The sequence below is a fragment of the Trachurus japonicus genome, chromosome 6 (genome assembly GCF_045865225.1).
Source record: "Trachurus japonicus isolate A0001 chromosome 6, Traja_1.0".
In the NCBI taxonomy this organism is placed as follows: Eukaryota; Metazoa; Chordata; class Actinopteri; order Carangiformes; family Carangidae; genus Trachurus; species Trachurus japonicus.
The window spans coordinates 28,593,007-28,620,989 of NC_140912.1; the positions used below are offsets into that span (position 1 = coordinate 28,593,007).

The 27,983-nt window shown below is 41.4% G+C and overlaps 1 protein-coding gene and 1 non-coding gene across 2 annotated transcripts; both read left to right on the plus strand.

Moving 5' to 3' along the window:
- The first annotated feature begins 5,967 nt into the window (after nt 1–5,967).
- On the plus strand, nt 5,968–27,916 carry eif4g2b (eukaryotic translation initiation factor 4, gamma 2b). The gene is made up of 21 exons (XM_085780129.1): nt 5,968–6,161; nt 9,880–9,988; nt 11,970–12,035; nt 12,694–12,819; nt 14,905–15,007; nt 15,205–15,336; nt 15,616–15,682; nt 15,801–15,952; nt 16,166–16,276; nt 17,667–17,849; nt 18,147–18,288; nt 18,414–18,577; nt 19,189–19,302; nt 19,628–19,756; nt 19,860–19,964; nt 20,664–20,879; nt 21,756–22,014; nt 22,885–23,089; nt 25,318–25,532; nt 25,894–26,015; nt 26,109–27,916. The coding sequence occupies exons 8-21, from the start codon at nt 15,869–15,871 to the stop codon at nt 26,172–26,174; spliced, it is 2,115 nt and encodes a 704-aa protein (XP_085636255.1). The 5' UTR covers nt 5,968–6,161; nt 9,880–9,988; nt 11,970–12,035; nt 12,694–12,819; nt 14,905–15,007; nt 15,205–15,336; nt 15,616–15,682; nt 15,801–15,868; the 3' UTR covers nt 26,175–27,916.
- On the plus strand, nt 19,347–19,530 carry LOC146986354 (small nucleolar RNA SNORD97). The gene has a single exon (XR_015036096.1). It is a non-coding gene; the product is annotated as a small nucleolar RNA SNORD97 (small nucleolar RNA).
- Nucleotides 27,917–27,983: the final 67 nt, after the last annotated feature.

Here is a 27,983-nt window from a genome sequence, read left to right on the forward strand (position 1 = left end):
AAAAAAAAAGGGACTATAGACTCACGGTGGAGGAGCAGAGCAGGGCAAACTTCTCCGATTTGTACGATAACTCATTTTAAATCAATACAGCTTAATATACATTTATGGTGTTGACGTGTTTATTTTGTCACAAACTTTATAATCCTGAAATTGTTGGTTTTATGATGTGTTAGTGCAGCAATATACAGGATTCACTGCTGGCCTTGGTTAACTTTTATGATCCCTTATATCGTTGTCTTTGTATTCTGCAGTTGTCTGACACCCAAAACAGGAAAATACTGTATGTAGCTAAGAAAAGAAAAGAAAAGAAAAGAAAAGAAAAAACTACTGAGGAAATAAATAAAGTAAACTAAACACGGCATGGCGATGGAGATCTGGAGGGAACAGAAGTGAGGTTTAACCAGCTGAGACTCAGCAGCACAGTTACCAGACGGCTCCTTGTACCAGATGTTGGGAGAAGCGATTTAACACTTTTTGATGGTGTTTCAGGGCTGGATGGTAATTTTTATGGAAATTACCTGAAAAACGCTTGTTGTTTTGATTTATCACCCAGCTTCTCGTGGAAGCAGTCAAGATAACCAGAGCCCAACCTTTGTTTCATTTCCCCTGCAAGTTATCATCACACAGCCGAGGGCTTCTATCTTCAGACTCTGCACAAAATATCAGTATGGATACGGACGCAAGGTCCTGAGCTAATTAAATCTGTAATCACTTTGTACTTTAGAAACACAAAAGCGGCGGGGCTGAGGTTGGCGCGAGGGTCGGCTGGTGGTTTAAATGAGGGCCAGTGGACTGTTATTTAATAAAGACAGCTAATTATAATTGGGTCAGAGATCTTTATCCGCAGAAAGCAATAAGACGGGTTACTGCAGACCTGCAGGATGAAAGTTTTCCTGAAGGAAGCAGGGAGAACAATGAAGATAGAGAGAGAGAGAGAGAAAAGGGGTTAGAGAGAACAACATGATAGTGTTGTCAAGGGTACGGCACACAAGTGTTTTATTTTGTCTGCAGGGTTTGAAGTCAGTGGTTATGATAGGGGGAAGGTAATAGGATTCAGGAGAGGTCCGGACGGAGTGTGCATCCTAATGGAGGACAGAGCGACACGGCAGCAGCAGAGTCCCTGAACCTGTCTGCTGCCTTTCATCTCAACAGGAGGGCTCAGCCTGCCCTCTAGTGGAAAATACACCACAATGCATCTAAAGCACAGGTCTTATACTGTACTACTACCACCACCAGTGCAGTTCAAAGCAAATTGTGTGACGTTTTACACATTTATCTTAATCTACACATAATTACCAATAACAAGAACACCTCATTAAGTAATCTAATGTGTTGCATGGCCACTGTTTTAATAATCTGGAGCATGCAGATTCTTTTTTTTTATTCATCCTTCAACATCAAAACATCATTATCATGTGAAATGTAATTATTGTCATTATATTTTCTTTGCTACAGCTTTTTGTGTGGTGCAGCTGTGTATCTGTGCAAAAAGGGAGTGGGCAAATTAACATGAACACCTGCAAATCAGATAAATGCATATGAACACCTACACGCTACATCATTACGACCACTGAATACTAAACACTACAGTATATGGCCATTTTGATTAAGCATGCAAGTTATTTAAAGTGAAAATACATGCACTATATTATTTTCTCTGATGAATGTTCTGCATAATGATATATAATGATTTTTTTTTTTTTTTTTTTGCACTATGTAGATGTCGGCTCTATATGTGCAAATGACTGGGTTCGCAGATAACACAGTGGTGGACGAAATAACGTGCACACAAAAGCATCAAATTAACTGCAACCTCTAAAGACCAAAGTTCACAAAGTTTGCCAAAGCTTATATGTTCATGCTTTTGTGTTTTTCACATTAGTTTAGTGGGTTTGAGTCATGTGATCTCCTCCAACCAGCCTTTGTCTATAATAGCACTGACTATATGGAAATACATATGAAACGTGCAGTCATCCAGTGATGAGTTCACGCTCTCGTAAATCTGTGATTTGATTCAGATGCACAATATGCAACATTAAAGGAGTGTTTCCTCTGCCGATGCATGTTTGTGTGTGAGTTTCATTATTGGTGTCTGTCTTATTAAGCTTGTGCCGCCTATTTGTTTGCCCTATTTCTCACCGTTCTCAATCATCTTTTGTTATTTCCTGCATCTCAGTGGTCGTTGTGTTTTCCATCTCACCCTTAGACACCTAATGGAAACATAAGTGCAGGGTGTCTCTCAACCAAACCACCTTATACCAGCTCATTTTGTCTGGAATAAGAAAAGGGGGAACTAAATATCAGCTGCTGTATTCTTAGTTTTCAATGAATATCCACATCCACTCTTGTTGGGTTTCTGTTTTCAACTGATGCTACATATCGTTTACATTTGAGCCCAGCGTCAGCAGATGATTTCATTTCCTTTCACTGATAAGTAGGTAGCCTAACTGTTGTTTCACTATGATATGAAATCTCCTCACAGCTGCAACTATTTGGATTTTCACCACATTTCCTCCAAAGTTACAGTAATTTGTTAGCAAAGGTTACTTGAAAGACGGAGAGAGATGTTTCCCAAAAACAAATTACTTCTTATTTCTTCGTCTCCGAACGGATGTTTTCCCAGCAACAGTGCTGCAGGAGAGGTGAAGAGGTGGAGGGTTGATTAACTGGAAGTGCCAAAGGGAGTTTTGTGGTGTCTTGGGTGATGGAGGTCCCCAATTATTTTCCCTGCCTGCATGGAGAAGAGGAGGTCATGACCCGTGCCCTTCTCCACAGACTGAATGATGTGTGGCAGTTTGCCCTTGGCCTGGACTGAAGCAGCTCTAAACCTGGCAGCGCTGGATAAAGTGAAAATGAAGTAAGTTATAAGTGGTTGATACTGGACTGTGGCAGGGCTAAGAGGGTGAATAAACTCACAAGTGGACTCATCAGAAGTCTTGGATCATCAGTCATGGTCACTGGATGCTTCCACCAACTAATCAAGCTGAAGGAAGGAAATATGTTCACAATCTCCCTTTCTGTTCCTGAGTTACTAAAGTGTTGAGTAACGACCAGAAGTTTTTTTTTCGCTGAACACTATGATGTCACAGTGAAGTTGACCTTATAAAATGTCATCACTTTCACATTTTATCCAATTAAATGTGTTAAATTCCCATCCGCATCTGTACACAGTACACCTCCCTACATTCAAGACCATGCTCAAAACCCACCTTTTTAAATTAGCTTTTAATATATAATTTTTCTGTGTTCTATAGCCTACTGTTTTCTGTGTTCTATACTGTTTTCTGTGTTCTATACTGTCTCTGCTGTTTTTAACTGAATTACAATTTAAATTGCTGTATTTTATGATTTTTAAACTGTAAAGTGTCTTTGAGCATTTGAGAAAGCGCTTATAAATAAAATGTATTATTATTATTATTAAAGAGGAAGTCTGATCGCTTTTCCGCCGTTTTGCTAACCCTCCTCTCGGCCATGTGCATTTGTTTACAACAAAGCCGGCGAGATATCAATCAGTAGAGCGGTTGATAACGTTATATATCATATACGATGTTACGACATGTAGCTATATTTGTGTAGTTTAATCTGTCATAAACAAGAGACTGCGGGTTACAGGGCGCCTTTGTGTTGCGGTGCTACAGAGACAAGAGCTGGGACACCGGGGCGGCAAAGAGACGCAAATAAGTGTCACGCACATGGAAGGCAGAGAGCCTCCATTCTCCCTCGTAACAAGTTAAGCCATTTATTAAACCAATTGCTCCAAAGCTGTTTAATTAAGGTAAAAATGTAGCATAGTTCATCTTTAAATTGTGTCATGATTAGCTTATAAATTCTTAACTTATGGACAAAAATTTGTTTTGTGGGGCCACAGTGACCTTGACCTTTGAATTTCTATCATGCTTGAGGCCAAGAGAGTATTTGGGCCAGATGTAATGCAGTTCCCTTGGCATGTTCTTCAGAAATCATGTTCAGAACTTAATAAACATATGTCTCCAGCAAAAACATATGTGTCCCTTAAAGGCTCTGATATCCTGAACCCAGAAATATACCCACTTAATCCTTTTTTCCCACATGATGCCATTTATTAATCCCTTGGAATTAAACATGACAAACCTAAATTTAAGATAAATGTTCCTTTCATGTTCCTATATATATCCCCCACGCATTTTTAATTTCATATTATTTATTTATTTAACAGAAACTGAGACTTGGCACTTTAATGTTGTAACCAATTGCTACATTTCAATTTCAATGTGCTTGTAATACCAATCTTGGAGAACTGACCAAATACCTATAGGTATTGACTGCACACTTACCAAGTACTAGGAACACCTATGCATCAGTTTATCCATTTCAGCTGATGTTCACAACTTTCACAAAAATGTGTTCTCAATGGCAGTGACCGTGCATGGCTGGTGCTATAGGCTAATTTTGGTATTTCTGAAAGTGCTAATGTGGTTGAAACTATGGTAACTTAGATAACCACTCTTTACAATGTACAACAACAGAAGAACAAATTTGATAAATCTGGATTTCTGCTGACGAACCAGATGGTAGAATCCTAATTTGGCATCAACAGAGTTAATCCATGAAGCCAGCCTGCCCTATGTCAACAGTCCAGGCTGCTGGTAGTGGTCTAATTATGTAATTTGTTAGCGTAAAAATGTTTTCTTGGTACACTCTGGGTCAAGTCCCAATCCCAACACCAATACGAACCAATCAATCATCATTTGAATGCTGCTAATTGCTCTCAAAGTATTGTTGTGGGCCATTTTCAGTGACCTTAAGTGCTCTCCCAAGTCACCAGATCTGTCCATAGAACACCTTTGGGACGTGGTTGAATGGGAGAGATTGGCATCATGAATGTGCATTTGACACCATGTCAACAAGCAGCAGAATCTCAAAGGAATTTTTCCAATATCTCATTCAGTCAATCCCACCAATAATTGATGCTGTATTGACAGCAAAGGGAGGCCTGGCCATGTTAGTTTGAAGCACCTAATTAAGTGCCCTGTGAGTGTTTGTTATGTCCATCATCCAGCCATGTTGCTTTTTATATACAGTATATCATATACTGCAGTAAAATAAAACTTTGTTTTGCTGTACAAATACAACTTTCTGTACTTTCCTTCTGTGGAGCAGTAGAAAAATAGTCAAGCATGCAAAAGAGGTTGCTATGATCCGCTTACCTTTATGTAACTAATGAATCCCTGCCTGAGGATTGACCCAAATAAGAATAATGAAAAGCAATAGAATAGACTGTTTCTTAATAGCAGTCAGGGAACCAACTGTCAACTTAAGGCCCGTGCTAGAAGTGCCTGAAATTTGATAAACAAAAAGCTCAGAGTGTTTTCTCCACACAGATGGAAGGAGAAATGACTCAGTAAATATGACTAAATGAAATACTGCAGAAAGAATAATACAGGGCTGCAACCAGCACAAAAGCTTCTGGTTCACCACAGCTAAATTCTAGTGAGGCCGATAAATTACATCCCATTTAAACCATTGAAAAATAATGAGACTATCTGTTTTTATGATGAAAATACTTTTTTCAGTGGCAAAAATGAAAGCTGGGTCGTTTAAAAAAAAAAAGAAAATGCTCTTTTCGAGGACTTATGTGGAAATAGTACTTCAATGGTTGGGGAAAATTAGTGGTAATTTAATGCCTTAATCTCTATTAATTTAAGGAGATAACAACTAGCTTTTCCTGCACTGCAGATGTTAAATTTGGTGTCAGTCATAGACTGTAAAAAGGTGTCAGTCAACTGGAGGAGGCGGCCGCTTTTGTCTCAGGTCGCCTCTGATTGGTCGAAAGGAACCGCTGGGACCCGCCTTAAAAAACAGATCTTCCCTGTGATTGGTCAGAATTGACATAGCAACAAATTACGTGACCAATGCAAATTGTTGACTTCTCTGTCCCCCCATAAGGCAGCCAGCAAGCTTTTGAGCTCTTCTCCTACTAGCAAGCTAAAGCTAAGGCAAACAAGGCAGGCAGGCGGGCAGAGCAGGGTTTTGGTTTTGATGTGTGTGTTTGTGCGGTCATCTTTCTTGCATTTAGCTCTCCTGATATCCGTCGCAACACTCGCTTTTCTTTTACACCTGTCTTATTATTTCTTCTTTTGGTGGTCCCACAAAAATATAAAACTGAAGTTGCTTTGGTAAAGGTAAGGCAGATTTTTTTTTCTCTTCCTCCCTTCTCTCCCCCCTCCTTTACAAAACCGCACCGGTTTATCCAAAATGGCTTCTTGCTAAGCTAAGATACTACCCAACGTCTATAATAACAGCAGCTTGCTTCAGCTAACTATAGCATATTAGCTCAGGAGCCGGCAGATAGCCTAGCTCTAGCTCCAGCTCCAGCTCCAGCTAGCTCACCGATGGCTCAGCTGATTTATATTCAAGTAGAAAATGGCGTCGTCGTCAAGCTACTCTTATTTAGTATTTGCAAAAAATAAATAAACGTGATGATGATGCGTTGCTTATCTTTGATTGATAATAGTCATAGTAATGTCCCCGGGCCAGGGTCACTCCTAAACTGGCCTTATATTAAATTAAATCCTTATGTCAAACCGCCTCAGCCATGATGATGTGATGGCGATAAAAAGGCACAGTTAGCGGCTAACCCACCACCACCACGCCGCCCTGCCCTGCCCTATTTCTCTGCATTATTATGGTATAGAGGTAACGTAACGTTAGTCCTGTCACCGAGGGGACCATTAATAAAATAAAACCATCACCCTCCCCCCCCAAAAAAGAGCATCTAAAAATCGCCGAGCAACGCTACTAACATCCCCCCTCCTGTCAAATGCTTTTTGGTTATACAACCGATTAAACCCCGTTGCAGTCATACAGATGTATTATATTTGGTAGGTTACCAGTGTCGTGACGTAGCTAGCTTATGGAATTAGCCACCTAGCCGGCTAATTATGCTGCGTTCGTGACAACTCGGATTTTCCGGACATTTTCTTTTTATTGAGCAAGTATATACAGAACCAACAAGGAATACATTGATGCAGAACAGCACATCAAAAAACACATAGTCATAGCATTGTATAATAATAACAGATCATTACAAAAAAAACATAGTTTAAAGAAGAGGTAAATAGATGTGCCAAAGATGGGTGCAAAAGGGATGAAGAATAAAATAAAATGCATAGAGAAGATAAACCGACAACAAAAAGAGGATCAGTCAGGGATTTTCCCGACATCCTACTTGAAAAAGTGCAATCAAACGCCACCCCAAGTCGGAGCTCCCACTCGGGAAAAGTCGGAGAAAAAAATCTACCCCGACTTCTCCGAGAATTGTTGTCTGACGTCATAACAACAATCCTGCACCCTCGCAGAACCACACACCGTCAATGGTAGAAAAACGTATGGTTAAATGATTAAAATGCACAATAAATGCCAAAATACATTACAACGTTATATAATATACATTGTTTTTTACTTACGGTTACAGATTAACCGACTGATGTTGTGGAACACAGTACATTTATGTTATTTCTCTTCCCTTTTCTATGATCTGTTTTATTATTATTATTATTTTTTTTTAAAGTCTTTTTGAATGCAACAATCGTCCCTATCCGCCATGTTTTTGGTTATTCTGGCGTAGTGGTGTGTCTCTTTGAACGCTTTGAAGTCGGAAATGGGGAGTTTTCAACTAGGAGATTCCGAGTTCCGAGTTGTCACGAACGCATCATTAGTTCGTTACCGTTGCCGAACCAGTGTCGTGATGTAGCTAACGTATGGAACCTAGCAACCTAGCCGGCTAATTGGTTGGTTAGCTACCGTGAGCGAACGCCGTTAGCCACTTAGCTGACGCACCTCTGCTGCTTTTGTTGTTGTTGTAGCCTAGAAAAGACGGAACATGTTTTCCAGTTGTGCTGTCAAACACACGTATCGATGCACAACTGATGTTATCTGTATTTGGTGGCATGTCTTGTCTAGCTCGCTGCTGTGTTAATTAATGTGAGGGATGGAATAAGGCCTGTATAACAAAAGACTAACGTTAAGCTAAGCTGGCTAACTGATGATGACTGTAAAAGGATGAAAATGCTGCAGAACTTGTTATGCCCTGTTTTGTATATTAACTGTGTCATAGCCTGTTTGTTGCTATGTTTGTTTTTCCTGTTTTATTGACAACAAAACAGGAGTATACACACAAATGAATACAAACAAGAAGTAGTGAATGCACAACAACAACATTAATACAAAAACATACAGTCATAAACATGCCAGGGGGTTTGGGGTGACAACAAGACAAAATGGGGGAAAAATACTTATTCAATGAATATATTGTGAAGCTTACAAAGAAAGATTATGTTTTAACAGATTTTTTTATTTTCACAATCACATACAGAGGAGATATGTTGTTTATACGCAGACAGTTCCAGATAATTTGGCTTCTAACCTGAAAATGTATATTTGTGTATGTTAAATTTGGATAGAATAATTAGGGCCCGAGCGGCGACTGCAAGTCGCCCAGCGAAAGCCCTATTGTAATTGCTCTGTTTATTATTATTCTTTCTTTCTTTCATTCTTTTTCTCTCAAAAGGATCGCATTTTTGGAGGCTTCAACATGCCCCAAAACGCGTAAATTTTGGCATGCACATCAGGACTGGCGAAAAATTTGATATTTTAAAGTCGTTGGAAATGGGCGTGGCCAAATGGCTAAATAGCGCCCCCTAGAAAATTTCAAAACATCAGCCCCGCCTTTGTGTGTCACCTAGACGAATGAAATTTAATGGGTTTATAGAACATGGCAAGACACACAAAAAAGCCTCTTAATGTCATGGTGAAATCACAACAGGAAGTCGGCCATTTTGATTTGAATTTTTGACCTGTTTGATCTAACTTCTCCTACAGATTTTGTCCGATTGACTTCAAATTGGCTAGAGACCACCGAGATGCCACTCTGATCAAAAGTTGTGCTCCGCAGGTCTCTAGGTCAAAGGGCGTGGCTTCTGGGGCCTTGAGGATTTTGGCGACTTTTCGTTTGCTCGCCATTTCACCTTCGAACAGCTCTAACGCCCACATACTTTATCCGATCAACTTCAAACTTGCTGGACATGATGACGGCTCCGCCCTGAACGTCCCGATATATTAATTTCCTACGTCACTCATAGCGCCCCCCGGTGGTAACAGGAAGTGGCCAGGTTTTACCTTAACGTGTACTGATGCCACATAGTTGACCCCATCAACTTCATTCCACTTCTAAAACATGCAGACTAAGGTGGTGAAGCTACATCATGAACGCTGTGAAGCTACGAGTAATGGCGTCCGTGTGGCGACGCGGCGACCATTCCTCGCCATTAAAATACGTTTGCCTTTATGATGGCTTTAATGAACTCGTATCAACATGAAAATTGGTACACAGGTCCAGGGTCACGACCTCAATGTCTCCATATGCTCATAGGTGATCTCACTCATGTCGCCCCCTAGTGGAAACAGGAAGTGCCATATTTTACATCAACATTGTCCGATTTCCACGAAACTTCACATGTGTGATGAGGGACTGACTCTGAACGCACCTGCACGCATCCCATTACTGCCCCCTAGTGGATGAACCATTAACTGCTCATAACTCCCTCATGCTTTGTCCGATTCACTCCAAACTTCACATGAGTGATGAGGGGCCGCCCCTGAACGCACCCACCTACAACTGCTTAGCGCCACCTGGTGGATGAACAAAACATTGCAGCCCCGACATGCCTCAGGCCCCGCGGTCGCATGTGTGAGCGAGGGCCCGTCATCGCCGCTTGCGGCTTTAATTAACAAATGAATTTAGTTTCTTCTCAAATTCTTGTTGCTAAGTTTTCGTTATTCCCAACTCCGATGCAGTGACTAATTGCACTCCCCCCTTTTCTCTTCTCTTCTCTTCCTCAGCACCGTTTTCCCCATCCCTTCCTATTATTCTTATTCTTTTAAGTATTCTTCATTGTCAAGCCGCCAAAGTGGAGAGTGTGATTGCAGAAGGGGGTGCTTCTCGTTTCAGGTAACAATAAACCAAAGTTTTCTCAAAAAAATACCATCATGGACATGGAGATTGATTTCTGTTTCTGTGTTGTTGTTTTTTTCTTTCACTGGTTAATCCTCTGGTAGTGTTTTTTGGGAAGGAACTTCCGGCCTTTAACACAAAGCAGGATGTGGTTAGGGCTCGAAATGGCAGTCGGACATTTCTCTTTGTGAGACCTTTTTGAAAAGGGGAGGGAGGGGGGTTGACATAATGAGCCTTGGGGACGCTTTCTGTCCTGTTGGTTTGTGTGGTGGTGGTGGCGATGGCAGCGGCGCACACACACACACACCCAGATTAGTGTACGGGGTCATGGTTGACAGGATGTCACACAATGGATGTTTTGAAAAAACAAGAAAAAAATTGACGCCTCAAATGTCCCTGGGATAATTCTGGTGAACGTAAAGTTGGCGGTGATGAGGCTGCAGATTACGGTGCACCTCCTAAGAGGTTTCACATGGTCGTCCAGCTGCCAAATTGGTTGTGTTGATAATCAAATCAGGCCTTTGAAAAATGCCTTAAAATGCATCACAACACTTGCAGATGCCCTCAGTAAACAAACAGCAGCAGTCATTTGTAGTTTCCACACTGCTGAGAGAATTTGACTATTTGTCAAGCGTGATGTCTGTGATCAAACGGTGTGAAGTGTGACCTGTTCTGCTTTTGTTCTGCTGGTGAAAACATGTAACCTGTTATTGTTTTGTGATATCTTCTTCAGTTTACCTTAATTTATCCAGGATGATTTTATATTATCAGGATGATTTGTAATTCACATTCACAGTGCAGGCTTGTAGGTCAAATGTGAGCTGTATCAAACTGATCGAAAAACACAGGCAGTGACCAAGTTTGAGCATTGAATCTATAACCTAGTAGGTTAATCAATAGTTAAAGGACTCAAACAGAAACCAGTTAGAGTGAAAAACAAAAGTGGAGTTGGGGGGGAAACTTGTTTAAAATGCCAAGTTTTGTTGAAAAGATTGCAAAACGTGTGACATAACCGAAAGCCAAATTAATCCTAATCCAATAATGGATTTATTTGGTGAGCAGTTGCCACGTAAACCACAGAAATAAACTCTGACACGCAGTGCAACATGAAAGGTGTTCCCTTGTTTCTGAATGTGAAAGATACAATGTCGGCCAAAACTGTGGCTCCACATTAGAACGGCAACAATTAATCGATTATTAAATTAATCGTCAACTATTTTCATAATTGAATAATCAGTTTGGGTAGTTTTTGAAGAAACAACGTCCAAATTCTCTGATTTCAGCTTCTTTAATGTGAATATTTCTAGTTTCTTTGTTCCTTTATGACATTAAACTGAATATCTCTTTGTTTTGTGGACAAAACAAGACATTTGAGGATGTCATCCTGTGGTTTGGGAAACACAGATTGACATTTTTAAACATTTTATTGACCATTAAAAACATCTAATCTAATCATTTGAATAATCGACAGATTAATCGATAATGAAAATAATAGTTAGTTGCAGCCCTCCTCCATGCCTGAGCTCTGCTGCTCTCAGTTGATTGAAAGGTGCATTAATGTACTGTATGTGACTTCACCCTATATGCATTGTATTTGCCTGTTGCTGTATATAAATGTGTGTATTGTCATTCAAAAATATATGATGTGACTTTTATTCATGAAATTTTTGGTCAGACTGAGCTCTTATGCCTGTTTTTATTGTTTTTCCAATAACTGACGAGGAGAGTTGACATCGTTTTCCCTGCAGTAGTTAAAACACGATCGATCATTATTGCATAGAAAACGTACATCCTGATCCTAACAGATCATACTGTGTTCTCTGCAACCTGGTTTTAAAATGGAGCTGTATCCTGCATCAGGGCGCTCGTTGCTGAAGTGTTTTTGCTGTGTAAATTAAGGTCAGTGCATCGTGTGTGTGTGTGTGTGTGTGTGTGTGTGTGGTTCTAATGTGTCCCGCTCATTGTGTTTGCTCTGCAGTGCTTCTTCGGGGGGAGGAGGTGGTAGGGGTGCACCTCAGCACTATCCCAAGACTGTCGGCAACAGGTTTGTCATCCATCATTTTGTTTTAAAGACCATGTGTCAAACATGTAGCGGTGGTATTAACAACACTTTAGCACCGTGCCTATTGTTAGTGTTTTCCTTCGCTGCCCGAAAAATAGACTAGACAACTTTTGTTGATCAGAGAATTCCAGGAAACTCTTGATTTGAATACCCAGAAGTCCTGAAACATGATGTCAGTCAACCTCAGATAGAGCGCTCGCTGCTGTTTACCGGCTCAGGCAGCAGTCTGGGATCGTTTTACAACAAACGGTATAAAAGGATGAAGGCGTTTCAAGGCCTACAGCTGGCAGCAGAGCAGGTACACTTATGAAACAAAGAACAAATATTGTTTTGACTGCTCGGGGTGAATTATCTGCACCAGACACTCGAATTTCAAGCAAGGAAGACCAAGCATCTTCTCTGAGGCCCTAGTGTGTGTGTGTGGAGTGGACTCTAAGATACACCGAGTAGTGCAGCATTTGCAGTACAAGTGTGCAGTTACTTGTAAAAATAAGTACTGTAAGCGATTAGTTTCTTCAAACAAGAGCTGTGCCGGAGGAGTGTTTGTATGTGTTTTTTTTTCTTTCTTTTTTCTAGCAACCGCAGTGTCATCAGATTGTATGAAACTTCACTCGGGTCTGTTTTGTGTTTGCTTCTGCAGCGAGTTCCTGGGGAAAACCCCAGGGCAAAGCGTTCAGAGATGGGTTCCTTCACGAAGCACTAGACGAGATGCCAACTCCAGCAACGAAAAAGAACGACATGATGCAATCTTCAGGAAAGTGAGAGGGTAAGGTTCAAACTCTTGAGGTCACATTTAAAGGGATAGTTCAACATTTTTGGCAAATTTGGCATATCCATTTGACATAATCCCTATAGTTTTAGGAGTCGGTGCAAGCTATTTTTAGAACGACGGAGCAGAGCCGTGAGCTGCTCAGAGCTACGCTACGGAGGCTAGTGGGATTTCTTGGTTTCCCTCATCAAACTCATCAAATACACAATCCAGCAACTCCAAAACGCTCTGGTGGACAAGTTGTGACCTGCACATTCACCACGCTATGAGATAATAACAGAACGTTATAAGACAGAGTTGTTTTAGAGGTAAATTCATGTAAAACCGCTGATGCACGTTGCCTTCAGGGACAGCTTTTCAGCAAACAGTCTCCGTATTTACCTCTAAAACAACTCTGTCTGGTAACGTTCTGTTATTATCTCATAGCGTGGTGAATGTGCAGGTCACAACTTGTCCACCAGAGCGTTTTGGAGTTGTTGGATTGTGTATTTGATGAGTTTGATGAGGGAAACCAAGAAATCCCATGAGCCTCCGTAGCGTAGCTCTGAGCAGCTCGCGGCTCTGCTCTGCCATTCTAAAAACGGCTTGCACCGACAATTAAAGGTAACAGACCTACTGCTAAAACTATAGGGATTATGACAATGGGCCAATTTGCCAAAATGTTAAACTATCCCTTTAACACTCCTCCTCTTTGACCCTCTATCCAGTCTTACCGCAGTAAGAATGTGCAGGAATGTTGATCTCCTGTGGCCTGAAGATTGTTACCGCATTTCACTTGTGTTCAGAGTACAGTTCTTACAAAATGTACTAAACCCATCGCATCAACAGATTAGAGGAGCTTGGCTTGCAACAGTTCATTCATGCCAGTAGAGCCTTCCTGGGGAAAAAACAAAACAAAACACAAAACACCAGTAAATGTTTGAACAGTGATCTTAAAAATTGGAGCGTTGTCTTGGACAAAGGTTGCAGAACTCAGGGTCAGATTGACACAGAGAAAATAAAATACCAAACTACTTGTTAGAAAATGAAATTTCAGTTTCCCCTCTTAAATAGCTGAAGCCACCAAAGGTCAGATGAGTGTAAACATATTAATGTTCGTCCTGCAGGCACAGACAGTCTTATTACATTCATTAAGATGTAACATGTGCTTTGCTTAAAGGCGTTTTGGAGCCCGGTGTCTTTTTCTCTCTCTGTCAGGTGATGTTTACAAGCACAAAAAAAAAATAAAATACTGAAGCAGTGACTTTGTTTCCTGAGGAATGTAAGCTGTAGCTAGTGGCCACCGCAGGATGCAGATGTTTGCCTCTGCAGCCCCGTCAAGAATAACCTACTACACATGTTGACTTCTCTGCAGCAAATGAGCCAGATTTAGGCCAGACCGACGCTGCTGCGCTAAATGAGACGGAGCATTAGAGCAAGAAGAGGAACTGTTCCTGTTTCCTAGGCACAGTTTCTCTTCTTGTTGTTTTTTTTTCTCTATTCATGATCAGCAAAGGTGTTCAGCACTGACTGACACGCTAACAGAGCGCTGTTCTAAAGACTGGAGTGTTATTACTTATTTATTGTGTTTTATTACGTCTTAGTACTGTTGTATTGTGCATGCATATAATTTTTTTATACTTTGGAGCGCTTGAAAGTTTGCTCTTTAAATTTAGTTGTACTAACAGCAGTACAATGACAATAAAGCTATTCTATTCATTCTCTGAGTAACAACAACAGTGCAAAGTGTGTATAATGAGATGTAAATGAGTCCTGTGAATTTATCATAAAGGGCTTTTTGCAGTCAGTCATGTGAAGGAGCGGTTAGACAGCGAAGCGTCACCAATTGTTTGTAAAATTTTTGAATGACTACAGTAAAAACAGTACAAAACAATAATGGTTAATTACTTTTACTACTTGCTGTCTTCTGTTTTTAGTATATGAATTCTTTATGATTAGTGTTATTAAAGCCCATTTTTATGGAGCCACATGCATCTAAATACAAAAGAAAAACCCACTGTGATAGAATAATAACATCATCCCAGCATCTTGATCTTACAGTCGTACTAACTTCCTGCTCTCTCTGCCTCCTCGTGTTTGCAGCATACTCAACAAACTCACGCCTGAGAAGTTTGACAAGCTATGCCTTGAGCTCCTGAACGTGGGCGTAGATTCAAAACTCGTCCTTAAAGGAATCATCTTGCTGGTAAGAAAGCCTACATTTGACTTGATTTATTTTATTCTTTAGCGATCTGCGACATGGAAACGCATTTTCATTGATACTTGGCAGGCTGCAACGAGTGACTCATACCCATACAATGCATGTTATAATGACCTGAGTGGTCTCTGGTTTCTCCCTCCTCCCTCCCTCCCTCTCCTTCTCTCTCTCTCTCTGTGGTGCAGATTGTAGACAAAGCCCTAGAAGAGCCGAAGTATAGCTCGCTCTATGCTCAGCTATGTCTGCGCTTGGCAGAGGACGCACCAAACTTTGATGGCCCATCATCTGAGATCCAAACATCCCAAAAGCAGAGCACAGTACGTCTGGTTGTTCCTCACTCTGCCGGGGCATTTCCACGCCCTTAAAGCTCTAATTATATCCTCTTATTACCCTGGTGCCACTTCAGTTCTGCTGAGCAGGCACCACTCTACTTTTTTCTTAATGATTTTTTTTTTTTTAACCAGCTCTCAAATATAAAATGTAAAATGCAAATGGTTGTAATGCGATTTCATGCTCAGCTTTTCTGGAAGCACTTTGCTTTGACACGGCTCGCTGCATTACACCTGACTGACGGCTTTTCTTTGTCGCTGTTGCAGACCTTCAGAAGACTGCTGATTTCCAAGCTTCAAGATGAATTTGAAAACCGCACCAGAAATGTTGAAAGTAAGTCCATCATCGCGTCGTATGATGTCCGAGCCGCCGCCGCCGCAGCAGCTCGTTTAGCAACATTCGCTTCACTAACTGCGTTTTTTTTTTCTCCTCCACCCTTTTCCCCCTCCAGTCTATGACAAACATGACAACCCTCTTACTTCTGAGGAGGAGGAGCAGCGTGCCATTGCCAAGATCAAGATGCTTGGCAACATTAAATTCATCGGGGAACTTGGCAAACTCGACCTCATCCACGAATCTATCCTTCATAAGTGCATCAAAACAGTAAGTGGGCTCCGCCGTTGTTGTTGTTTTGCCGCTGTGCTGCGTTTGAAGTCGCTGTTTCTCGTTTGTGAGACGGCGGAAGACGGTGCGAGTTGTCATCAAAAGAAAAACCGCTGCATACCTTGATCAAAACAGAGCAGAATACCTGGCACGACTCTCTGATTTCATTTCTCCCATTAATCTTTTTTCTTCTTTCTTCTTCTTTTTCTGAAGCTTCTGGAAAAGAAGAAGAGAGTCCAGCTCAAGGATATGGGGGAGGATCTGGAGTGCCTCTGTCAGATAATGAGAACAGTGGGGCCGAGACTCGACCATGAGAAAGCAAAGGTAACGGCTCCTGTAAACCACGGCCACCTGCAGAGGCTGTAGCAGTAAAGCTAAAGGAATCTATTCATAAATTACCACTAAGAGATGGAAATTAGCTGTACGGCGTGTTTCCTTTTTTTTTTTTCTTGAATGTTCATTAATATGCATTGTCCAGTTTCTTAAATAAATAAACTTGAAACTTTATACTAGTAAAAACACAATTGAATAAAGAATTAGGGGTGACCCTGAATAGTCGACTATTCGATGTTTCGATTCGGAGAGGTCTGATTTGACTATCGACCTTGTCATTGAATCGTCACAAAATGTGGTTATGAATTAAAGAGCGTACCATTCTGAATATATAGGGGTGCTCCTGCTGCTGAACATCTGGTTTTACATAGAATGTCTTTGTTTTCTTATAATATAGGCGAGAATATTTTGATACAAACATCACAATGAGTGTTTGAGCACCGGCGCACAGTCTCTCTCTCTCTCTCTCACTCTCTTTCAGCACTTGATGTCATTTCCCTTCAATGGAGGGAAAATTAAATTCGGGCCTAAAGTTATATTTACAAGATTAAACTAATGGACAGATTCTCTGTCTATTGATCGTGCCGCAATTACACACACAGACACACAAAACAGCGCTGTCCTTGGTGCTGTGACACTCGACCCCTGAACCGGCGACGAGCATTGATGCACGTATCATGGCCACACAATCCGTGTACGCTCTGTTCTTTCATTTCAAAACAAAAACTGAAAACAATGTTTTTTCGTCTAGGTTTTTGGTTTTTGTTTCAAAATGGAAAAACAGACAAATTTTTCTCCTTTTTTTATACTCGTCATTGCTACACCGTCCCCGAAAGAGAGTCGGTGATGTCATGCACACCGCATGCGAGCCTAATGACTGAGATGAGGAAAGGGATGGATGGAGAAAGTCCTGTTGTTGTTATCTAAAGCCACCTGTAGGATTAAAAATGTTTTATGTGAGTGTTTTAGCTCCTTTTTTTGGAGCGGAAAAAGACGCAAATGAGATCATGAATCGATGACGGAAAAAAACAACATGATTCAACGATTAGTTGACTAAAGGCAAAACCTGACGAATCAGATTCGATTAGTTATAAAGAATTAACAATCTCCATAAAATGACCAGTGTGGGAAGGAAAAACCGAACATTTTAGGTTTTCTGCTCAGCTGGACAGTTGTTTCCCTGTGTGGGTCAAACTGTTGCCTTGTCATTCGCTGACTGGGCTCTGGCGAGACGTCAGACGAGACGCAGCTTCACCTAATGCCCCAACTGGCTCCCAGCCACTGCTAATGTAAATCCAGCTGTCATCAACTATGTACAAGCATCTCCTGCTATTTCTGACTCCCCGTCCTCCTCTTCTCTCCTCTCCATCCCTCCCTCCAGTCTTTAATGGATCAGTACTTTGGCCGTATGCGATCCTTAATGAACAACAAGGAGTTGCCCGCTAGGATCCGCTTCCTGCTGCAAGATACAGTGGAACTGCGAGAAAACAACTGGATCCCCCGCAAGGCTTTCATCGACAACGGACCAAAGACGATTCACCAGATCCGTCAGGATGCAGTGAAAGTGAGTCCAGAGACACAACGGTCACATTCACAGTCGTCATCATGATTAGAAGTTGGTGTCCAACATCAGAGGCTGAGGTTGCAGCATTCAAGTATAAATATAAGATTATAATCCTTTAGCTACAAGTTAATACACATGAGCTTCGTTTTGTGCAGAGTGTGAGTCAGCAGTAATGAAGTTTCTGGTTTGACAGCTGTGTAGTTTATTATTAAACACTTAAGTTCATGTAGGAAATGTAAAAAAGTAGAGCTCTGATCACGTCACTAAGACGCTGACACTGTGTGTGTGTTGTTGTAGGATTTGGGTGTTTTCATCCCAGCGCCCATGTCTCAGGGGATGAGGATGGACTTCTTCCTGGAAAGCCCCTTCATGCCCAACAGAATGAAACTGGACAGGGAGACTCTTGGGGGATTGGCCGACATGTTTGGACAGATGCCAGGTATGTGTTGTTTCAGTAGAGTCGTGTGTTTTGTGGAGTTGCATCTAATTATTTGAAGTTCAATCTTTACGTTGTTTGTTTCGATACTTGGCTCATTTTTTAAACATTTGTTGGTCGTCTTCCAGGCAGTGGGATTGGAACTGGTCCGGGGGTTATTCAGGACAGGTACTCGCCCACGATGGGACGTCATAGAACCAACCCGCTCTTCAACGGCCACGGCGGCCACATCGCCCCCCAACCACAGTCACAGTTCGACATGGGGCCCAAGTCCTTCGTTAAGTCCAACCAGGTAATTTATTCTTCAGTCGTTCGTCAGTTTGCTGATGTTTCTCTACAACTTTCTCTATGCTTTCTAATGAAGCTGGGTTTTTAATCGCTGTTTCGATCATCACGTAATCATGCGATCGCGTATTTATCATCCTTTTTTTCTTTACTACTGCTACTTGCATATGAGTTATTCTCTCTTTTTCTGGCTGCATAGACGCTTAAAAAAACCGCTGGGTTTTAAAAATGCAGCTGATTTTGGGGCAGAGGAAACAGAGGAAACCTCAAGCCCCACCTGGGAGTTTTTGGTGGCCGATTTTAGCACCTACCCCGGAACAGGGACTCCTTTCGACCCCGTAAAAGTTCCTTTAGTTCCTTTGGGGGCGGTTCCTGCAGTGGAGACACGCCTGTTGTTCTGCCTTGCAGAAGGCGGCCAAAGGGGCTTTCAGGCTTCGCAGCACATTTCACGGTCTGCAATTGGCTGCTGGTTTGGTGGACGCTTCTCATTTGCATAAAGTTGAGCTTCTCTCAACTTCAAATTGAGCTCTGGACGCTGGCTGCCTACGATGTTCACTACGCTTCTGGTGTGAACGCATCATTTGAGAACTGATCTTCCTCTTGTGCGACTTTCACCAGGTTCAGAACCAGCATTTCCTCAACCAGAACCAGAACCACATGGCTCAGCAGCAGGTGCAGTCCAAGGACATGCCTCCACGATTCAGCAAGAAAGGACAGCTCAATGCTGATGAGGTAACTGTCCTCAACGCTGTGCACGTGAAGGTGTAACTCGCTTTCTGCCCACTGATTATAAAAAGACGCGTTATTCTGAGGAATCCAACCTCCTGCCAGCTTCTCCTCTACCTCTCTACTCTCTGTTATCTCCTCCATCTTTCCTGTCCCTCCTCCTCTTCCTCTTCCTCTTCCTCCTCCTCAGCTGGTAGCTGGTCCGCTGACTGCGATTATGAGATATGAGGGCATGGAATCGTCCGATTTTCAGCTTCCTTATGTTTTCATAAAGATGGTTTCTAATGTCGTCGGACTGCTCTCTGTCCCTTGATGCTTCCTGGTCTCACAGATCAGCCTCAGGCCTGCTCAGTCATTCCTCCTCAACAAGAACCAGGTACCCAAGCTGCAGCCTCAGATCCCCACCATGATGCCTCCAAGCGCTCAGCCCCCACGCACCCAAACCCCCCCTCTGGGACAAGTAAGAGAGCACAGCACAATTAAAAACCACAAAAAAACAAACTCAAATGAGCCAAATCCAACTGTATCTGAGTGATAATCACAAACTCTCCTTGCTGCTGCAGCCTCCACAGCTTGGCCTGAAGACCAACCCTCCTCCCATCCAAGAGAAACCTCAGAAGACGAACAAGAAACCACCTCCTGCGAAGGAAGAACTGCTTAAGATGACGGTGGGTAAAAAAAAAAAAACAGTAGGAAGTCCTCATAAACAATAGATAACCACAAAATACTTATTGTACGCACATAAACGCTTCCTGTGGAGCGTTTGAAATCTGCCGTGACATTTACTCAACGTTCATCGTGGGATGTCCTGCTCATTGACAGAGAGACGCCGGGGACAGACAAACACAAATATTATTGACACGAGTCTGTTTTAGTTTCCTGTGTGACCCGGCTCATCTCTCTCTCTCTCCCTCTCTCTTTCAATTTCAATTTTCAATTTAAATAGCTTTACTGGCATGACAAGGCAGTGCTTATATTGCCAAAGCATATAACAATAAAATAATATTAATAAAGACAAAAAAATAAACAGATGAATAAGTGACAGTCAATGGCAGAACATAAACAATAACAATAAAATATAAACAACTTAACAATTGAGCCATTTATCAATCACCAAGCCATAAGAGACACGGTCGCACACACACACAAAAAAAATTATCCAAAAGAAAATCATTTTCTCTCTCACTCTCTCTCCCTTTCTCTCTCTCAATTTAATTCAATTTAAATTTGCTTTATTGGCATGAATGTTGCGAGAACTATGTTGCCAAAGCGCCAAGAATCAATTAAACAAAACAAATACATATACATTTATATACTCTGTGTGTGTGTGTGTGTGTAACCCTAACCCTCTCCTGCCCCTCTTCTAGGAGACGATCGTGACTGAGTACTTGAACAGTAAGAACCTGACCGAGGCTGTGAGCGGCGCGCGTGAGATGAAGGCCCCCAAGCACTTCCTGCCGGAGATGCTCAGCAAGATCATCGTGTGCTCCCTGGACCGTCCCGATGAGGACAAGGAGCACGCCAGCACTCTGATCCACACACTTCGCACCGAGGGCCTCATCACTGGAGAGAACTTCATGCAGGTGCGCACATGCAGCATTTACTCTTTTCTTAGCACTTTTCTTAACATAATAACAAGGTGCTTGTACGGATCAGAATTTACGATACATTTAACAAAGAGAAAGCAGTGACAAACGACACAACCAATGAAAAGTAAAATCCTGCGGCCCATGGTTTTTAAAATCCCAAAAAAGCCTGACAAAATAAGAAACAATAAAAAACAGACAACAGCAAAGAAATGTATAGCACAGATAATAAACAGCAATAGCAGTAAAAGAAAAAGAAAGCATTATTTGTAATGGAGTATGATTAACAAGAAAAAATAAATAGATGATGAAGAAGATGAAACTGTACATGTATTGAACAAGCAGAGGTGAACACACCTAGAAATTACTCTCTCTAAAGCAAGACCCTTGCTATATGTAAATATAAAAGAGGAATAAGGCTACGAAAACCAAACAAATTTTATAGTGATTATACACTTATAAAAATATATTCATGGATGGTATATTCAGATTTTGCCAGTAAGCCTAGACAATTATTACACACTGGACCTTTTAAAATCGACTTTCACAGCTAATATTCACATTTCCTTTTCATTCATGATTTTCACACATATTGGCCTGACACCTGTGATGTGTCTTAAAATTTAGGAGCAAAATGCATCCATTCAGTGGCCGTCTGTATTCAGTCAAGTTTACTCAGCTCTAAATCTCCCCGGGGGTTCAGGAGAGAGAGAAAAAGGAGACAAACTCATCTCGCTGTTTGATTCTGACATTTTCAAATTGTGATGAATTACCCTCAAAGGCTGCTGTTAATTATTGATGACACATGTTCCCACTGAGCTGCATCATTATTCATGCTCTTGACATTTCCCTCCCCCCTCCCCCCACCCGCAGGCTTTCCTCAACGTCCTAGACCAGTGCCCTAAGATCGAGCTGGACGTGCCGCTGGTGAAGTCGTACCTGGCCCAGTTTGCGGCGCGGGCCGTCATGGCGGAGCTGGTGAGCGTGGCGGAGCTGGCCCACCCCCTGGAGAACGGCACCCACTTCCCGCTCTTCCTGCTCTGCCTGCAACAGACGGCCAAGCTGAAGGACCGGGAGTGGCTGACCGACCTCTTCCAGCAGAGCAAGGTCAACATGCAGAAGATGCTCCCAGGTTCGTCTCCGTGGCTGTTCACTATCACAACCTCACCTCTGCTCTGCTCTACAAAGGCAAACTGCAGTATCTGCATTTTTTTTCAAGAAATATTTTTGGGGACCAATCAAAAAAATGTGGCATATTCTCTTCAATCTGGTAGAATTTGATATTGGTACTGCTAAAATTTTCAGAGTTATTGGGCTTTTTCCATCCAAAAAAGCACTGTGAAACCAAGGCAAAGTGCAGTATCTGCACCAAAACCAAGGCAAAGTGCAGTATCTGCACCAAAACCAAGGCAAAAGTGCAGTATCTGCCATAAAACTGTCTAAATTGGTCAGAAAGACAAACTACAAAATACATTTAATTCAGTCCACATTTATCTAATCCAGCCATTCTCAACCTTGGGGTCCCGGGATGATTTCTGGGGGTCGCCAAATCATTTTGGAAAAATATAAATATGCAAAATGAATTAATAAATTAATGTAGCGTCGACGAGCAACTCTCAAACATGCATTTTATTACTCAAAACCAGTTACTGTCGGCCGTAACTACACCAAAACGACAACAAGGAACCTGTCCACGAGTCTCATGTCTGGGGGGGGGGTCGCGGACAGCAGTGCATGTTAAATTGGGGGTCGCGACTCAAAAAGGTTGAGAACCACTGATCTAATCAATTATAGACTTGGTAGTTATTCATAATTTGATGCTTAAACCTGACAATAAAAAACACAAAAAGCTGTTTTTCTCAGTTTGGCATTTTTACAGATACTGCACTTTGCCTTTGTAGGGCTGACCAAAGGCAGACCTGTTCTGTCTGTTATCAGCACTGTGACACCCCCCACGTCCCCCCTCACCACCTTGTCCTTCTCCTCCCTGTGTGATTGGCAGAAATCGATCAGAACAAGGACCGCATGCTGGAGATCCTGGAGGGGAAGGGCCTGAGCTTCCTGTTCCCGCTGCTGAAGCTGGAGAAGGAGCTGCTGAAGCAGATAAAGGCAGACCCGTCTCCACAGTCCATCTACAAGTGGATTAAAGACAACATCTCTCCCAAGCTTCACACCGATAAAGGCTTTGTCAACATCCTCATGACTAGGTAACTATAACACCACCACACATATACACACACACCATGCTCCAGGAGCGTAACTGAACTAGAGTGAAGGAGTTTTTGCCACCGATCGATCATCAATGAGTGAGAATGATAATACTAGGGCTGTTTTCGACTAAGGATTTTCATAGTCGAATCTGATTCGTCAGATTTTGCCGTAGTCGACTGATCGTCGAACCTTTTTTTTTTTTTTTTTTTTTTAGATAGCAGCAAATTTGCGACTTTTTCCCGTTTCAAACAAAAGAGCTAAAACACCCAAAAAATATGGTAGGTGTAAAACAAATACCTTTATTTATTTTCCACACTTTGGATGATTTTTAGTAGCCACTGTGAGCCAGGGTATGCGTTTATGTTACGTTGCCCTGGACAACGCTCCTTTTGCTCGGACTGTGAGTCATCCCTCATCCCTCAACGTGATGAAGGATAGCGGTGGTCGTGGACACAGAGAAACCGGGTAAAACATGTAGTATCAAAACAAACGGAGGTCAGAAGGACTCGACAATCCGTACATTACGTTAATCAATCCTGTAACACACACAGTGTGACCGCGGCACCGGCAGAGAGACAGACAGGCTGCAGAGGGACGAGATTACAGCTGTGACCCCCGACACTTATGGTGCGTTCATTACAACTCGGAAGTCGGAAAAAAAACAAGTTCCTCTTCTGAAAAACTCTGACATGTCAAACTTTAGGATGTGTTAGAGACTAATTCATCTGTCTAACCATCACAACTATTGACACTTGAAACGGTAAACACAGCTGATCCATCGGAAAAAAATCGCCGCTGGAGTTAATTTATTTTCCGTGATTGAAAGCAGGTTCTTGAATTTAACTCGGTCAAAGTCAGATGTATCCTCACAATGTTTTGCTGTTCTGTCAGGTCATGCATGATAAATGTTGACAAAGTTAGACTGTCAGACTTCCTTGATTTTAAACTTTGGCAGCTCTGCCTCTCGTCTTTTTGCCACTCAGTGAGTGTTCTGCAGTGACTTCTGAGTACCGTGACTTTGACGGTCCTACTGCTCACCTCCGCTCATTTGAAAAAAAAAAAAAAAACCTCCGCTCATTTAATTGTGCAACTGCAGTGGGTGATTTATTAATATGTAGTAAGAAGCTAAGACTACCGTTTAAACGCACACATAATTTTGAACTCTTTATTAACAGAAAGTAGGCAGATTTTATATCAAAATAGTCTTTTTATAACGAAAAAAGACATTCTATGTAACAATTTATGCTCAGCAGCCGTGGGCACCCCCATATAGTCAGAATGGTATGGTCTTGGTTAGATTCGACTACGAGGTTCATAGTCGAATCAGACCCCTCCGAATCGAATCGTCGAATAGTCGACTTTTGGAGGTCAGCCCTAGATAATACATTTTATTTGTAAGCGCTTTTACAAATGCTCAAAGACACTTTATACTTAAACAATCATAAGTGCAAGAATATCATGGAAAAGTCAATTTCCAGTAGAAGTCAAATAGCCCCAACCAAGTATTGAGTGCATATAGAGAGAGATACTTCTCAGAAAGCCAACATTTCCTTATTAAAAATGCTTTTTTAAATTGGTCTTTTGTAATACTTAAAATTTTTGAGATACTGAATTTTAGGTCCTCATTAAATATGAGCCATAATCATTACAATTAAAAGAAATTAAATAAATAATTCTGTGTGTAATGGATCTATATGATGTATTAGCTTCACTTTTTGAATTGAATTGCTGACATACAAATATACTTTTCCATGATATTCAAATTTATTGAGATGCACTTGTGTGTTTTATCAGTTTCATTGACTTTGTTAAAGTTCCACAAAGCTGTTGTGTTTTTGTTTTAGTGGCTTATGGTGGATCAGTGCATTGAATAAGTTGGAAGACGGTAGGTTTTTGTTACACAGCACACAGTGTTTCACAGGGCTGCAGACGACTAGAAGAATGAATTCTGATCAAATTTGGAGCATCTAGTGTTTTCAGATTTTTCTTTTCAGGCTTAATAAACAGTTCAAAACTCAGATGTATTAAGTTCATAGTGATATTAATGTAGATAAATAGAACAGCCTCATACAGGAAAAGCAAAGGAACATCAGGCAGATTAGATCTTTCTAGTGTTTTGTTTATCGTTTATTGTATTATCTAAACTCAAAGAACACTCATTACAACACTGGCTCTCCTTGTGTTTGGTGATTTCGTAACGTAACGCCCCCCCCCCCCCCCTCAGTTTCCTCCAGTACATCTCCCAGGAGCTGTGCATGGCGGAGGCGGACGGCGACGAGCAGCTGGCGGCCCCCTCCAAAGAGCAGCTGGAGCAGGAGAAACAGCTGCTGCTGGCCTTCAAGCCCGTCATGCAGAAGTTCCTGCACGACCACACCGAGCTGCAGGTCAGCGCCCTGTACGCCCTGCAGGTGCACTGCAACGCCAGCGGCTTCCCTAAAGGTACAGACCCCCCCTCCCTGAACACACAATGCACAATGAAATGAGACACTTGGAAACAGTTTTTCATTCCATAGTTTGTCCAGCAGGGAGCAGCGCTCAGTTAAACTAAACTATAATGGCATACGATTAATTGTACAATTTATTTATATGATACACATGTAATTACTCAAATGTCACAAATTATTTGAATTTTTTTTACTGAGAAGTCTGGAAAAGTATGAAATTTAGAAATTTCACATGTGTCGGAGCCCTGATTTTGTCTCAAACCACAAACGTATGCTGTTTTACGACTGGTATAACAAAATGTTATATCTTTATTTTGCTGTTGGAACTGTTGATTAATGATTCTTTGCCCCCTCAGGCATGCTGCTGCGCTACTTTGTCAACTTCTACGACATGGAGATCATTGAAGAAGAAGCCTTCCTCGCATGGAAAGAAGACATCACCCAAGAATTCCCTGGAAAAGGAAAAGCTTTATTCCAGGTACAGACACGCCGTCACACTCCAGCGTTCAATTAATTTTGTTCTAGATTGACAGAAATTAATTCAAATCCTCCTTTTATATATTTTTTCCAGGTCAACCAGTGGCTCACCTGGCTGGAGACGGCGGAGGAGGAGGAGTCGGAGGACGAAGCAGACTGAGGAGCGTCATGGTGTAGAAGAACAACCTTATCTTTACTACTACTACTACTACTACACTCGCCTTTTTTTTTCTCCTTTGATTAAAACTCCTCCGTGCTTAATTTAACCACTACCACGTGGCACTCAGCTGCTTCTTGTCTCGCTACGAGAAAAAAAAAAAGAGAAAACATATAAAACCGAAAAAAGCTTGTACCTGTAGGGGCCTCATGTGTTACCACCCTCACCATGACGACAGGCTGACGAGCATCGTTGTGATCTGTTGCCTAAAAAAAAAATGGATGTTTGATTTTGGATCTGTGTCCTGATCAGCTACATGAAGTCTGGAGTGGCTCAACCATGTGTTGTTGTGTTTTTCTTTTTCTTTTGCTCTGATTGTTAGGTTTGTAACTTTTTTTATTTTATTTTATTTTTTTTGTTATTGTTATTATTGCATGTTTTTCTTTTCCCATCTAGTTTCCCTCCCCTGATTCTGTTTCTTCTCCCTCCCTCCTCCCCCGCTGATAGGAAACTGGTTTAAAAAGGATGTTTAGATTCCTCCCCATGAATTAAGTCAAGTTAGTGGCAAGCTTCACTAATCGCTAGTTAAAAAACAAAATATATATACAGTATATATATTATAAGACAAGTTAATAACAAGAGGTCTTTGTCAGTGATCTGCTTTCTGTGATCTTCTTTAGGGGCCCGGCCTGGATTCCCCCTCTCATCTCACATTTATTCACACACACACAAACTTATGATGTGATGCTTAACAAACAGAGGGGATGTGAAATCAGCAGTGAAAATCCTCAACATCGTTAAAATCGAGGGGCTGCGCTGAAGTGAGAGTGAAGCATGAACTGGCAAAACATTTCATAATGAATTAAAACATGTTTTCTTTCTTTTCTTTTCTTTCATTTTAAATAAAAGTGCTCTTCATAGTCACTGATGAGCATCTTCCTTTTTTGTGATGCCCACCTCCCCTTTTATCTGCCTCCCTCCTCCTTCCCTTTGTTGTCTTTTATTACGTTGAGTGGTTGCAATACTTATCCTCCAAATGTTACAATATTTTAAAACTGTAATCAATGGTGTGCCGCCGTAACGTTTCAAAGTTGCCTGTGTTTCTACCTCTTAGTTAGATGGGCTTTTGTTTTTTGTTTTTTTGTTTTGTTTTTGATTTTTTTTTCTCTCCTTGTGCTGGGATAATGAAATCTAAGACGACCCGAAGAGTCCAAGCAGATGTTGAAGTATTTGATTTGGTCCTGGCCTGAGTGCACAATAAATGTATTGAAGCAGAATATTTCCTATGGCACTTCACATGGTTTACGAGTATTAATATTAAGCAATGCAAAAGAAGGAAGAAAACAAAAAAGCTTGTTTTTAATGAATTGGACTTACCTGCTAAAAGGTTTCCACACTTCAAGCTCACACTGAGTTAGACTTTTTGTTTTGATTTTAATTATTGAGTAAATGTTTTAATGTTTTGTTCTTAAATTGGCTAAAAATGAAAGCAGATCTTTCTTTTTATGTTTTCTAGATGAGTTTAATTGCCCCCCTCTCCCCCCTCTCTCCCTCCTCTTCTCACTACAATAAGTCTAACAGCTAAAAACGATCAACATATATGAAGTTTTACCCAAGAAGAATCGTGCTCACAAGCCATGTTTATGTATAAGGCAATGGATTTGGATCATATTGTATAAGGTATTCATAATTATTGTGCACCTCTATTGCTTTAATGTCAATAAAGTCCAGTACATGAGCACCAACAGTATTTTTCACCTTTTATTTGTAGCGTTTTCTCAAAAAAAAAAAAAGCAAAATTTTTCCTCCTTT